The sequence below is a fragment of the Macaca mulatta genome, chromosome 13 (assembly GCF_049350105.2).
Source record: "Macaca mulatta isolate MMU2019108-1 chromosome 13, T2T-MMU8v2.0, whole genome shotgun sequence".
Classification (NCBI taxonomy): Eukaryota; Metazoa; Chordata; class Mammalia; order Primates; family Cercopithecidae; genus Macaca; species Macaca mulatta.
Genome location: NC_133418.1, coordinates 39,790,292 through 39,805,909, shown reverse-complemented (window position 1 = coordinate 39,805,909; position 15,618 = coordinate 39,790,292). Strand labels below are relative to the sequence as shown.

At 36.4% G+C, this 15,618-nt stretch overlaps 1 protein-coding gene across 1 annotated transcript in view; it reads left to right on the top strand.

Moving 5' to 3' along the window:
* Nucleotides 1–15,618, top strand: part of DNAH6 (dynein axonemal heavy chain 6) — a 381,338-nt gene that overhangs the window by 165,804 nt on the left and 199,916 nt on the right. Inside the window, exons 22-29 of the mRNA XM_015112750.3 lie at nucleotides 625–805; nucleotides 5,799–5,895; nucleotides 8,590–8,809; nucleotides 10,098–10,262; nucleotides 10,345–10,458; nucleotides 13,222–13,347; nucleotides 13,422–13,577; nucleotides 13,859–14,020. Coding sequence (XP_014968236.2) covers nucleotides 625–805; nucleotides 5,799–5,895; nucleotides 8,590–8,809; nucleotides 10,098–10,262; nucleotides 10,345–10,458; nucleotides 13,222–13,347; nucleotides 13,422–13,577; nucleotides 13,859–14,020 — 1,221 coding nt within the window. The remainder of the gene's footprint in view (nucleotides 1–624; nucleotides 806–5,798; nucleotides 5,896–8,589; nucleotides 8,810–10,097; nucleotides 10,263–10,344; nucleotides 10,459–13,221; nucleotides 13,348–13,421; nucleotides 13,578–13,858; nucleotides 14,021–15,618) is intronic.

Sequence of the window (15,618 nt, the reverse complement as noted above, 5' to 3'; positions counted from 1 at the left end):
GTAATAGCAGGAGGCACAGAGGACAGGTGAGATCTATGGACATTTAATTTCTGACCCTGTATTTCTGATTTCTTTTATTAACAGTGACTTGTCTAAAAGCAGAGGGAATGCATGATTTTCGTCTTCCAGTCTTCTATATTTACCACATATGCTGTCATGAGCAGGGTTTTTTTTTTTTTTAATTTTCATTATTTAAAGAAAGGTGAAGGAAGAATTAACACATGATTGAGATAAAAGAAAAAAAACAACCTTTTTTTCATGAAAATCTTGTTTATGTTTGAAAATGGTCACCAGACTTTCCTTTTCCCTTCACATCTCCTTGCGTAAACATCATGCTGCCCCCTGAATCTCTCCTGTGAGTAATTTTAATCATGTTTCTCTGGAACCATTCTGGTAACCACATGGAAGACCCATTAGAACTCTGCTCAGTAGACAGTGGGATGAAATCAGACTAAGGTGAATCTTGGACCTTGTAAGGAATTTAATTTCAAACGACCTGTGAGGAGTCATAACACGACCCTCAAGGAAAAAGATACAGTGATTCCCTGTGTCATGATTTTTACTGTAACCATATGTTTTTAATTGGGGAATTAAAATTTGACAATGTCCATATTTTTCTCCTAGGAAGAGTGGCTGACCTGCCAAAGAAACTGGCTCTACCTAGAAAGTATTTTCAGTGCTCCAGATATTCAGAGGCAATTGCCTGCAGAGTCCAAGATGTTCCTTCAGGTGGACAAGTCGTGGAAAGAAATCATGAGAAAGGTGAATCGGCTGCCTAATGCTCTTCGAGCCGCTACTCAGCCAGGTATGAAACAAAATTCCAAACAAGCAAAAAAGACTACAATCACCTAAAATGTTTCTCTGGGAACCTAATAACATGTGGTCCATTCAACCCTTGATTCTAGTCAGTATGGACAAATAGGAATCCTTGCATCTGACATACTTGCTAAGCAATGTCAATGGAACACTGGACTTTTTTATTATTATTTCTTAGCTTAGTTTATAGTTTTGGAAAAGGAGAATCTGTCTATTTTTGCTGTTTTTCTGATTTGGGGATGTTGCTTCAGTGTATCAGTGATGTTTTCATCTCAGAATTTTGACAATGAGACAAATATTTGCCTTCGGTTGACGTATTCTGTTAAAACTCCTCCACAGATTTATAGCCACAAAAATGTCCGCACCTTATTTTTAATGAATTCATCAAAACTAGTTCAAAATATTACCACTTATTGCATTTCTAGTCGCAAGGTTGAAATGTGTTTTAATAAGTTCCATTTCTGTGGATGTGGAATCAGAGTCTTTCAGGGTGCACATATGTGGCTGTTGAACTTTATGCTTAAAGTAAAAGCCTTGGCAAGCTTGCCTGTTGTTCAGGAAATAGCAGCATGTGGCCCATCCTGGTAAATATCCTCAGACAGCTTCCCTGCAGTTTTCTGGGCTGCACCCTTTCCCCCAAAACTCTGACATAAGACAGAAATGGAAAAGAAATGTTATGTGGAATAATAGAATTGAAAACTCTTTGGGTCTTTTCAAGGCGACCAACATGCCTTGGCTCATGGTCTTCTTCCAGCCTGTAATCTCAGCACACTGGCCTCTGTTTATGTCATTATATCTCCTTATCAGCCTCTGACCTTCCTGCCTTCTGCTTGTAATGGCCCATGTATGATCAATCAGTCCACCAGATGATCCAGCACAGTCTCTCCATCCATGATCCTTAACTTAATCACATCAGCAAAGTTCTTTTCCATGTATACTAACATATTCACAGGTTTGGGGGATTAGGACATGAACATCTCTAGGGGGCCATTATTCTGTCTACTGCACTCACTTGTCATGTTGAAACATTTTGCTGTGAAAACTAATATGTTAGATTACAGAGTGCTGTCACAGGCCCTACTAGACTTGTTATAAAATATAACTTCTGAAATGAAAAAAAATCTGATTCAAAAATACATCTGCTCCTAAGGATGTAATATAAGAATAGAGACTTGTATAGATCATTTCAGGGAATGATAAAGCTATGAAGAAAAATAAAGTAGGGTAAATGGGTGTGAGAAAGAGAGAGAGAGAGAGAGAGAGAGTGTGTGTGTGTGTGTGTGTGTGACAGAAGGCTTTTTGGATAAAGTGACTTTTGAGCAGAAACCTGCAGGAATGAGGGAGTGAGTCATGTATGTGATCAAAGGGAACATTGTTAAAGGAGGAGGGAAGATTAAAGGCAAGGCTCCCAAAGTGAGTGCATGCTTCACATGCCCAATTGTTTGCAAGGAAGCCAATGCAAACTGAAGTGGAATGCAGAAGAAGGGCTTAGGAGGTGAAGCAAGAGAGGCAAGAGTGTTTAGGTGGGGGACTGGGCATCAGACTGGGTCATTGATTACATAGAGCCTTGGAAACCATGATCAAGACTGTGGATTTGATTCTTGGGCAGGTGGGGACACCAGCTACTATGATAAACACCAAAACTACAAAGATAAACAAGACATGGATCTTATTCCTTAAGGAGCTGTAGTTTAGTGATAAAGAAATAGTATCCTATCACCACAATTTTGGCATTTAAAGATGGCAGAGGATACAGAAAAGATGCCAGTAAGAAAGTGACAGACAGTGAGTAGGTATAGAGACTGGCTTGGTTTGGAGAGTCAAGGAGAAGGCAACTGCTTGGCTTTGGTTTTGTTCTCCTAGCCCCCCAAAAGTGGGATACACCAGCTAAAAATGTTTCATATTAAATATACTTGTTCATACTTGGTAAATACTTGATATTATTATTAAAGGTAATAGTTAAAGTTCTTAGTCAATTCCCCCCCATTTTAAAGTAATAGAACTTTCCTTTATCAAATAATACCAAAGCTTTTAAAATCTTAACAGTATATTTTACTTTTACTTAAAATTATCTCTTTATTTTTCAGTTAACTTGGTACCTTTTATTGAAAAGACCATACCACTGCCATTGCATTTTATTTATTTATTTATTTATTTTTATTTCAATAGGTTTTGGGGAAACGGGTGGCATATGGTTCTATGAATAAGTTCTTTAGTGGTGATTTCTGAAATTTTGGTGCACTCACCACCCGAGCAGTGTACACTGTACCCAGTGTGTAGTCTTTTATCCTTTTATCCCTCAGCTCCCTCCCATCCCTTCCCCCACTTGCCTAAGTCCATTGTATCATCCTTACATTTTTGTGTCCTCATAGCTTAACTCCCACTTATGAGTAAGAACATATAATGCTTGGTTTTCCATTCCATTCACTTGGAATAATGGTCTCCAAATCAATCCAGGTTGCTGCAAATGCCATTATCTCATTCCTTTTTATGGCTGAGGTAGTATGCCATGGTATATTTAGACACATTTTCTTTATCCAGTCATTGATTGATGGGCATTGGGGCTGATTCCATATTTTTGCAATTGTAAATTGTGCTGTTATAAATATGTGTGCACAAGAATCTTTTTTATATAATGACTTCTTTTCTTCTGGGTAGATACCCAGTAATGGGATTGCTGGATCAAATGGTAGATCTACTTTTTAGTTATTTAAGGATTCACTACACTGTTTTCCATAGTGGTTGTCTTAGTTTACGTTCCTACCAGCGGTGTAAAAGTATTCCCTTTCCACCACATCTACACCAACATCTATTATTTTTTTATTATAGCCATTCTTGAAGGAGGAGGGTGGTATCGCATTGTAGTTTTGATTTGCATTTCCCTGATCATTAGTGGTGTTGAGCAGTTTTCATGTTTGTAGGCCATTTGTATACCTTCTTTTGAGAATTGTCTATTCACATCCTTAGCTCACTTTTTGAAGAGATTGTTTGTTTTTTTCTTGCTGATTTGTTTGAGTTCCTTGCAGGCTCTGGATATTAGTCCTTTGCCAGAGGTCCAGATTGTGAAGATTTTCTCCCACTCCGTGAGTTGTCTGTTTACTCTGCTTATTGTTTCTTTTGCTACGCAGAAGCTTTTTAGTTTAAGTCCCATCTATTTATCTCTGTTTTTGTTGCATTTGCTTTTGGGTTTTGGTCATGAAGTCTTTGCCTAAGCCAATGTCAAGAGGGGTTTTCCAATATTATCTTCCAGAATTGTTATGGTTTCAGGTCCTAGATTTAAGTCTTTGATCCATCTTGATTTGATTTTTAGGTGAGAGATGAAGATCCAGTTTCGTTCTTCTACATGTGGCTTGCCAGTTATCCCAGCACCATTTGTTGAATAGGGTGTCCTTTCCCCACTTTATGTTTTTGTTTTCTTTGTCAAAGATCAGATGGCTATAAGTATTTTGCTTTATTTCCAGATTCTCTATTCTGTTCCATTGGCCTATGTGCCTATTTTTATACCAGTACCCTACTGTTTTGGTGACTATGGCCTTGTAGTGTAGTTTAAAGTCAGGTAATGTGATGCCTCAAGATTTGTTCTTTTTGCTTAATCATGCTTTGGCTATGTGGGCTCTTTTTTTGGTTCCATGTGAAATTTAGAATTTTTTTTTCTAACTCTGTGAAGAATTATGGTGTTATTTTTATGACAATTGCATTGAGTTTATAGATTGCTTATGGCAGTATGGTCATTTTCACAATATTGATTCTACCCATTCATGAGCATAGGATGTGTTTCCATTTGTCTGTGTTGTATGATTTTTTTCAGCAGTGTTTTGTAGTTTTCTTTGTAGAGGTCTTTCACCTCCTTGGTTAGGTGTATTTCTAAGTAATTTTTTTTTTTTGCAGCTTTTTTTTTTTGCATCTATTGTAAAAGGGGTTGAGTTCTTGATTTGATTTTCAACTTGGTCACTGTTAGTGTATAGCAGAGCTACTGATTTGTGTACATTAATTTTGTATCCTGAAATTTTGCTGAATTCATTGATCAGCTCTAGGAGCTTTTTGGATGAGTCTTTAGGGTTATTTATTTCCATGTATTTGTATGGTTTTGAGGATTCCTTTTGGAGTTGATTTCCAATTTTATTCCATTGTGGTCTGAGAGAGTACTTGCTATAATTTTGATTTTCTTAAATTTATTAGGACTTGTTTTGTGGCTTATCATATGGCCTATTTTGGAGACTATTCTGTACTGATGAATAGAATGTATATTCTGCATTTGTTGGGTAGAATGTTCTGTAAATATCTGTTGAGTCCATTTGTTCTAGGGTATAGTTTAAGTTGTTTCTTTGTTGACTTTCAGGCTTGATGACCTGTCTAGTGCTGTCAGTGGAGTATTGAAGTCCCCCACTATTATTGTGTTGCTGTCTATCTCATTTCTAAGGTCTGGTATTAATTGTTTTATAAATTTATAAATTCGAGAACTCCAGTTTTAGGTGCATATATATTTAGAACTGTGATATTTTCTTGTTGGAAAAGTCCTTTTATCTTTATATGATATCCTTCTTTGTCTTTTTTAACTGTTGTTGCTTAAAAATTTGTTTTGTCTTAAATAAGAATAGCTATTCCTGCCCACTTTTGATGTCCATTTGCATGGAATATCTTTTTCCACCCCTTTACCTTAACTTTATGTGAGTCCTTATGTGTTAGGTGAGTCTCTTGAAGACAGCAGTTACTGTCTAGACATCCAGATTGGTAAACGAGGAGTCAAACTGTCAGCGTTTGCTGATGATATGATTGTAATTTTTTTATTGCCTTTGCAATTCCGTGACTCGTTTTAACTTTAGATTTGGATAACTCAAAACATATTTTTATGAGAGCTTTATTAAATAGTCTTCTAGGGAGAAGATTCATAAATTGATTACATTTTAAAGTGATTTTTTTTTTCAGAAAACAATTTGATTTTAACACAGTTTTACCAATACTTTTTTTTTTTTAATGAACAGGACTTCTGGAAACTTTTCAAAACAATAATGCATTACTTGACCAAATTCAGAAGTGCCTAGAGGCATACTTAGAATCAAAAAGAGTTATCTTTCCAAGGTAAGTTTATAAAGCAACCTAAGATATTTTTTAGTAGTTATGACTGTCAATCAAGTTGAGGTTATAGTTATAACCTCAAAGCATCAAGGAACTAGAGAAAGAAACAAAAAAGATCTATGATAATGAAAATCCAACTAGTTATCATAATTGGGGAGTATAAGTCTCAAGGATAAAATACAATATTCAATAAATAGTTAAGTGGGTAAGTAAGATACTGAAACAATTTTTTTTAATTTTAACTTTTTTAGTATATCATAGGTGTGTTATGGGGTACATAACATGTTTTGACATAGGCGTGTAATACATAATAATCACATCATGTAAAATGAGGTATCCATCCCCTCAAGCATTTATCCTTTGTGTTACAATCGAGTTATATTCTTTCAGTTATTTTTAAATGTACAATTAAATTATTATTGACTATTAAATTATTATTGATTATTAAATTAAATTATTATTGACTATAGTCAATCTGTTGTACTATCAAATACTAAGTCTTATTCATGCTTCCTATTTTTTGTACCCATTAAATATCCCCACCTCCCCATCCCCAACCCTTCCACTACCCTTCCCAGCCTCTGGTAACCATCCTTCTACTCTCTGTCTCCATGAGTTCAATTGTTTCAATTTTTAGGTCCCACAAATTGAAATGATTCTTGATCACCCCATTGTTTTACTGTTTCATTGTTGAATGAATATGTGTGCCTGTTGCATGTGTGTATATGTGCACAATGTGTGTGTAAAAGATTAAGAGAGACTGTTGTTACCTGAGCAATTTTCTTTAGGTTAATTGGTGGGGATGCATGTTAAGCTCTCCAAGACGCCTAGTCTTGAGGAGAGTGAACCACACCCTTTCTCATGGGCATAGCAAGCACCCTTAGCACATCTCTGTACCAAAAAATATTCTTATCTCTAGCTGTCCAACCTCTCCAGCTTTAACACTTTTATACCCTCAAGTGACTGAGGACTCTAGAGTCTTCACCCATCTCCCCATAAGTCAGCCCCAGGTGACCTGACATCTCATTTTGAAATATGACAACTCTAGTCCTAGAACTTCAGTCAAAACTGAAACTGAAATTTTAACATCTAGTTATATTACTTGGGAAAGCTTTGGTCAAAAACACAGAAGCCACTCGAGGTGTTTAGAGCAAAAGTTTCAGTCAGGGAATTAGAAGTTTTCACTGGTGCTAGACGCAGAAGAAGGGAAGAACTGAGGACCACTTTGAGGAAATCTGGAAATACAGGCAGAGGTCTCAGGGAAGTGCCACCAAAGTCTCAGCTTCCTGCAACAAGAAAGGGAGGGATTGTCAGGAGGACACCTGAAAACCAAGGATAAAATCCCACCAACTTCAGTCATTCATGCTCAAGTTGGGGAATAATGGCTTTGCTTCCTCCCACCTTCTCAGTCACATAGAAGAGCATCTCATAGGCAGCATTTAATCTGAAACCTTACTGGAAAGAGATTGTAGAAATGTCATTCCAGCTTTTCCCTAATGCAGGGATATTGCTAAGTTGACCGTCAACAATCTAGAGCATTTACTAAATGCTGTTTTGTACATTTAGTCCTCCAAAACATGAGAGAGTTGGGGATAGGAACAGCAGTAAAAAGGACCCTTGATTGGGAAAAAAAAAAAACAAAAGTTTGAAAATCACTGTCTTAAATGTTAATAGTTAATTGCTCTAATCTGTTCTAGTATGAACTAGGATAGTCAGTTAGAATAGTAAATAAAATTCCTTTTGAGTCATTTGGAGAGATTAAACATAATACAAGAACTATATTACATGAAGTCTGGCATTTAGAATATTGTTGATTATCTAGAGCAGGGACAAACAACTTTTTTTCATAAAAGGTCACATAGTAGATATTCAAGGCTTTGTAGGCTTTACAGTCTCTGTAGTCAGGTCCGCTATTGTAGCACAAAAGGAGCCACAGACAGTATGTCTGCATGGCTGTGTGACAATGAAACGTTATTTACAAATACAGGTGGTGGGCCAGATTTGGCCTGGGGCTGTAACTTGCCAACCCCAATCTATAGCAAAATAATATTCTGTAAGTTTACAATTTCCTTTATCTATCTTGCTGGTAATAATATGGAATATATATAAATGTTTTATTTCTACATATGTATAGCCTCACATGGTTGGAAATGGTGTGCTGGCAAAATTATATTATGCCAATTTTCACAGTAGCACATACTGCAGAGAATAGCAAATGCCTTTGAGTTAAGAGAATGGCCCAGTACACATTCACACAACCCAATAAGGTTCTCCTGCAACCACCTATCCATCTATTAACTCTTCAACAAATAATGTATTGAATATCAGGTATGTGTGACATACTAGGCTAGATTTTAGGGAAAAGAAATAATACATCTTCACTCTGGAGACTTTAAGACAGATATGTGAACACATCAGTTTCTAGCATTTTTACAGTTTTTATGAACAATGTCTATCTTTTATGTACTAGACAGTAATTCTAGGTGTGAATCATCACACCTAAATGCATCATCACTAATTTTCACAGAAATCATGTTTAGAGATATGTGGCCTCCCCAGAAGCCCATGACCAGTATAATTGGAGGTCCAGGAAATTGGTGGACAGGGAAGAGATGTGGCTAAGGAATTTATCTTTTATGTCTATCTGAGACTATACTTCAATTTCAAGTTATATTTTAAGGATGTTCTTTAATCCAGGTTTTACTTCTTGTCAAATGATGAACTTCTGGAGATTTTGGCCCAGACACGAAATCCACAGGCTGTGCAGCCACACTTAAGGAAATGCTTCGACTCCATTTCAAAGCTCGAATTTGCTCTCATGCCTCCTGCTGAAGGAAAGATTCCTGGTATTGATGGAGAACCAGAAAAGGTTTATACTAATGATATTTTGGCAATGCTGTCACCAGAGGGAGAAAGGGTGAGGTGCTTTTGTTTATATTTCTTTATTGATGAACTTTGTTACTCTTCTAGGGTTATTCTCGCTCTAAGCATACAGGTACTCTGTTGGCTCAGCAATTTCAAGGATAACCAAGATAAAATTCTTGCCCTCAAAGAGCTCAAAGTCTAACAGAGAAGTAGTCGAACAAACAACTGAAAATCACCACAGAAAATGCAATAACAAAGACATGTGTTCTGTTGTTGGAAATATAGTGGAGAAAACTAGAACCATGTCTTATTTAACTCCCCACAAGAGGCACACTAATGGACTGATTAAGAGTACTGGTTCTACTATCAGGCCACTTGGACTAAGTCCCACCCCTTAATCTCATCCAAAAGACAGGGATTAGTAATTGTATCTGATTAATGGAGTGATGAGCCTGTTCAGGGGATAGTGTATGTAAATTACTTAAAGCAATACCCAGTAAACACTATTTAAGTGTTAGTTGCTGGCAGCAGCATCTCCAGGGCACTGCACAGCCCCTGGCATATGGGGAACACCAAGAGAGTGAATATATTAGCACACTGTGAGGAATCAAGTGACTTCACAGAGGAGAGCTACACATATGCACACACACACAAAGTCAAGTATGATGGAAGGGGGAGTATCTTCTACGTGGGCATGGGAGACATTTCAGACACAGGAACTGTGCAGGGAAATGCTAAGGAATTGGGTCCAGTAAGAACACAGTGGTGTATCTATGGGAACATATAAACATTTTATTTGTTCTGAATTGATCCTCTTGCAAAAGAATTTGCTTATCACTGGTGCAGAAGAGAAGGGGAAAGACCGAGGATAGAATCTCAGGAAAACATGAAATGTAAAGAGAGGTTAGAAGAAGAGCAGATCAAGGAAACCAAAACAGCCATGACAGTCAAACCATTGGAAGTCCAAAAAAATAGATACAAGAACTGAAAAGTGTCATTTGGACTTTTCAGTTGGGAGGACCTGGGAAAACTTGAGAATAGAAGTGATCAGGGACAAAAATCAGATAGCAGCAAGTAGGAAAGTGAAAATAAGTGAAGAATTCCATGCAGTGCATGTAGACTACTCTTTCAGGGAGTTGACTCCAAGTGGAAGCAGTAAAATAAAGCAATAGGTCGGGTGAAAGGAGATAGATGTATAGTGGAATGTCAATAGAAGTTTCAGTATTTGTGGTCAGGCTTCAGCGTTTATATAGCATAGGATTCTGTCATGGAAATACAGAAGGCATACAGCTTACAAGTCCCACACAAGCCACTTTATCAATGCTCTGATTACCTTTTAGGTTAGCTTGGGGAAAGGCCTCAAGGCCCGAGGCAATGTAGAAGAATGGCTTGGTAAAGTGGAAGAAGCCATGTTCACATCTCTGCGTCGCCTGTGCAAAGCTGCCATCGCTGACTATCAGGGGAAACTGAGGACAGACTGGGTGGTGGCTGGCCACCCTTCTCAAGTAACTCATACTCACATTTCATATTTCTGTATTCTTTTTTGGTGATATGTATCACATATTTAAGAAAGATGTTTTCTTGCAGGTTATCCTGACCATTTCTCAAATTATGTGGTGCCGTGATTTGACTGAATGTCTGGAAACAGAACACAGTAATCACATAGAGGCCCTGGAGAATTTTGAAAAAGTAAATTTTGAGGTGAGATCTATAACAAAGTGACATTATTGTCTTGCAAGACGGTCTTAGTTTTTTTTTAAAGCATAGTTAATGCAAATTCACTTTATTTCAGAAATTCTAATGCTCTGACATGACTTACAAAGCTTTAGAATTCTCACTAAAATTATTTGTGTTTTACTTTTTTTAGGGACACTACCTTAATGTATGTGTAGTATTCATATGAATACTTGTGAAAATAGGAGGAAAAACAATTCCAGAACAAAACATCACGGTTATAATGGTTTGCAACTTTTAAGCATAAACTGTATTCACTAGTTCCTGGATACCTCTCAGGGAAGTTTATTCAGTCCAGGAAAACCTCCAGATTCATGCCATTTCTATTTTTAGGCTCTAATTCTATTTCCGCTATTTTGTAGAAATACATTGCCTGTCAGGCAACTAACAGAAATAGTTAGAAATAGAAATAGTTGTCTGTCAGGCAGCTAACAATAAAACGATAAATAATTCAAAGAATTTACCATCAAGAACTTTTAGCTATAGCTAGGAAATGCTATTTTACTAAATAGCATTTCAATAGCACTAAAACTTTATACTTGTTGAACAGCAACTCCACATTTCCTCCTCTCCCTAGCTCCCTGTAATCACCATATTACTCTTTTTCTATGAATTTAACTATTTTAGATACTTCATATAAATAGATCATGCAAGACTTATCCTTCTATGACTGACTCATTTCATTTAGCTTAATATCCTCCAGGTTTATTCATGCTGTAACATGTCATGGGACTTCCTTTGTTTTAAGTCTGAATAATAAATATTTCATTGTATGTGTATGCCACATTTTCTTTTATTTTTTTCTTTTTTAAGAGACAGGATCTCACTCCATTGCCCAGGCTGGAATGCAGGGACGTGATCATAGCACCCAGCTAATTATTTTTGTTATTATTATTTTTTGTAGAGACAGGGTCACACTGTATTGCTCAGGCTGGTCTCAAAAGCTTCCCTTAAGTGATCCTCCTGCCTTGGTCTCCCAAAGTGCTGGATTACAGGCATGATAATCATGCCCAGCTCATATTATCTTTATGTGTTCATCCTTTGATGGACGCTTACGTTATTTCCGCATTTTGGCTATTGTGAATAACGCTGCAATGGACATAGGAGTGCAGATAGTCTCCTCCAGATCCTGACTTCACTTCTTTTGGATGTGTACCAGAGTGGGATTATTGGGTCATATTGTAGTTCCATTTTTAATTTTTTGAGGAGCCAGCATATTGTTTTCCATAATGGCTGCACCATGTTTATATTCCCTCTGGCAGCATACCAGGGTTCTCTTTTCTCCACGCTCTTGCCAACATGGGGTATCTTTTGTTTTTTTGATAACAGTCACCCTAATAGTTGTGAGATGACATCTCATTATGGTTTTGATTTGCATTTCCCTTATGATTAGTGATGTTGATCATCTTTTCATATACCCAGTTAGCCCTTTGCATGTCTTTTTCTGATAAATATCTATTCTATTCCCTTGCTAATTTTTTAATTGGGTTATTTGTTTTTTGCTTATTAAGTTGCAGGAGCAATCAGACCCTTGTCTTATACCATACACAAAAATCAACTCAAAATGGATTAAGGATTTAAGTGTAAGACCTGAAACTGTAAAATCCCTAGAAGAAGACATAGGGGAAAAGCTTTGACATTGGCGTTGGCATTGATTTCTTGAATATAACACCAAAAGCACAAGCAACAAAAGGCAAATAGATCCATGGGATTGCATCAAACTTAAAAGCTTTTGCACAACAAAGGAAACAATCAACAGAGTGAAAAGGCAACCAGGGGAATAAAGGAAAATATTTACAAACAGTATATCTTGTAAGGACCTAAGCCAACTCTTTAACTCCAAATTCAATTCTACTTCCAAGTAATACTACATTTTTAAAGATTCACCCTTAAAACAGAAAAATGAACAACCTTATGAATAAAACAACTTTATTGAAATAAAACAACTTTATATATATTTATATGTAAATATTCAATAAATATTTATTTATTGAATAAAACAACTTTATTGAAGTAAGAGAAAACACTCTCATGAAATTCCTCAAAGAAATTTCATCTCCATAGCTTCAGAAAAGAGAAATGACTCCCTAAAGAAAGTTCCTTTGCCTCTACGTAGAGATGGTCCCTCATCAGGGTTGGCCCAAGTGACATTTCAGCACAATGATGCAAGGTCCTCAGAGGCGCTGCTCTTCTTTGAAAAAGATTTAATTATTTAGGTAAAAATCAAGTAAAAATTTAGCTAACTCTTTCTGAAAATTTTTTCATTTAACTAGACATTGGCTAGGTTAAAATGCTCAGACTTTCTGATTATTAATGGGAAAACCACCCCTAAAACTGAAGAGTATCACCTTTAACCACATTTAATTTTTAGGGAGGACACTCTCCTCTAGAAAATCATCACATAGTGGTTAAGAACATGGGCTTTTCTGGAGGCAAATGTCTACTCAGGTCTCATTTTGCTACTTCGTAACTGTGTGAGTGCCATCAAGTTACTTATGCTCTCTGACCTTCAGTTTCCTCAAATGTACAATAGGGGTAAAGACAGTATATAGTTCACAGAAGTCTCATGGGAATTAAAGAAAAGTACTGTCCTGTTTGGTCACAAAATTATAGATTCTTAAAATTAGCTGGTTTTTAGCAATGTCTCTCCAAATTGAATGGTGAAAGAGATAATATATATATGTAAGCTGATCTTGGAAAATTCACCATGACAATTTTTTTTATTTGTAGAGATTAAATGCCCTGGCTGCAATAGTTCGAGGCAGTCTTCCTAAATTACACAGAAACATCCTAACTGCATTGATAACCATTGATGTGCATGCAAGAGATATAGTCACTGAACTTGTTCAATCCAAGGTAACTGTTTCATTTAACTAAAATTATATACTGCTTTCTGAAATGAGTGTATCTAATATGTGTATCATATATAGGTGGAGACAGTTGAGTCTTTTGACTGGCAGAGACAACTGCGCTATTACTGGGATATAGACCTGGATAATTGTGTGGCTAGAATGGCGCTCTCTCAGTACACTTACGGCTATGAATATTTGGGTGCATGCCCAAGATTGGTTATTACTCCACTCACAGTAAGTTATTGATCACTTAGGTTAATATTGACATGAGTGTGCTTTTCAATCAAAAGTCTTGAAAAGTTTCATATGACATTAATTCTTGAAAGAATTTATTATGAATACATCTTCGTAAAGCAAAGATTTGCATTATTTAATTATGTACATGGATCTTTTGGTGTATTTCAGTTGCTCTATTTTTCATAGAAAATAATAATCCTTCCCCCATAGAAAGGAAATGACTTAATTTGTGGCCAGAGTTGGTTCCCTTCATATTGATAATTTATTACTTTCTTCAGGATCGCTGCTATCTTTGCCTCATGGGAGCTTTGCAGCTTGACCTTGGGGGTGCACCAGCTGGTCCTGCTGGCACTGGGAAAACAGAGACTACCAAAGATCTGGCAAAAGCTCTTGCCATCCAGTGTGTGGTCTTTAACTGTTCGGATGGTTTGGACTACAAGGTACAGTTCTTGCATCTGAATATTAACATTTAAGTGTTTTATATGTCTTTCTCTATTTGCAACATGACATAACAAAATAAAGTGAGAATGGAGTGATGACAAGCAAGAGAAAAGAAATGGGGCAAATAATGGCTAAAGTGGAATAAATAGAGCAAGGGAGAAGAGTCAACACATGGTAGTCTGGGTAGTCTGGATGAGAATCAAGGCCAGGGGATGATTATCAATCAATTGATAAATTAATTTTTTATTTATGAAAAAATAAAAAATCTGTACATGTCAGTAAGAAGAAAGAAATGAGATGAGGTACAAGATAGAATAGCAGGGAAAATGAAGAACAAGGACTAAGCTTACAGTAGGAAATTGGCAATTCAGAGAATGGTGTATTGAACATGAAATATGTGGGAGGTGAGAATTCCTGGTAAGGTTTTTCAATACAGTGGTTCTCAAACTTTTTGGTCATGGGACCCCTTTACACTCTTAAAAATTAATGAGAAAACTTCCAAACAAAAAAAATTGTCCCACTTTTATATTTTTGAAAATCTCTAATGTTTTCAAAATATTGCTATTATGCTAATATTTGGCATAATAGAAGACAGCCAGATTCTCCGATTTGCTTCTACATTCAGTCTGTTGAGATACATTTTTTTGGTTGAACATTTGAAGAAAATCTAACCTCACATAGATATAGACTCTGAAAAGACGAATATTTTAAAGAACTTTTTCAGTTAACTGTTTATACTCTTCTTTGAACTACACCAAAACTTGACAAATGTTAGTTTCTTAAAGGTTATTTGCTATGTAAAAACTGAAATCATATCCACATCTTTTCATATTCTGTACTCTCATGAGAGAGTGAGAGTGAAGAAAGCATATAACACCTTGGTATTATTATGAAAACACTTTGGCCTCACAGATCCCCTTAAAAAAAGCTCATGGATTTGCAGGAATCCTTGTTTGGCTTTATTTCTTCTGGTGGTTGCTATTTAAACTGTAAAAGCATACATTTGTTTCTATATTTTTATGTACCCACTTTGGACACTATCTGCCAACACATTAAATAGATGAGGATTTTATTAGACACAACTTTGTGTGTCTAATGAAGTTGGACTTTCTGTTTCAACCTCACTTTTACCATGTCAAATTTTATAAAATTTGTATTTTATTCTATAACTAAATTATATCTTCATTGCTTTGTCTGGGGGCTGAACATAAAAATGTAAATCCCTTATACAGCACTTATAATATCAAAGACTGTTCATAGTGGAATTTAATAGAATAATTGGCCTCATAGAGAAAGATCAATACATACATCACAAACCCCTGCCATTCAAAGTAAACGTCCTAAGCTTCAGGGTTAGTGGATCGTGTTTTCTTTCCACTTTGTTTACTTCTAGAACCAATATTTTTCTCATTTTTTATTTTTTACTTTTTATTTTTTATTTTTTATTTTGAGACGGAGTCTCACTCTGTTGCCCAGGATGCAGTGGCACAATCTCGGCTCACTGCAACCTCCGCTTCCCGGGTTCGAGCAGTTCCTTGCCTCAGCCTCCTGAGTAGCTGGGATTACAGGCGCCCACCACCACGCCCGGCTAATTTTT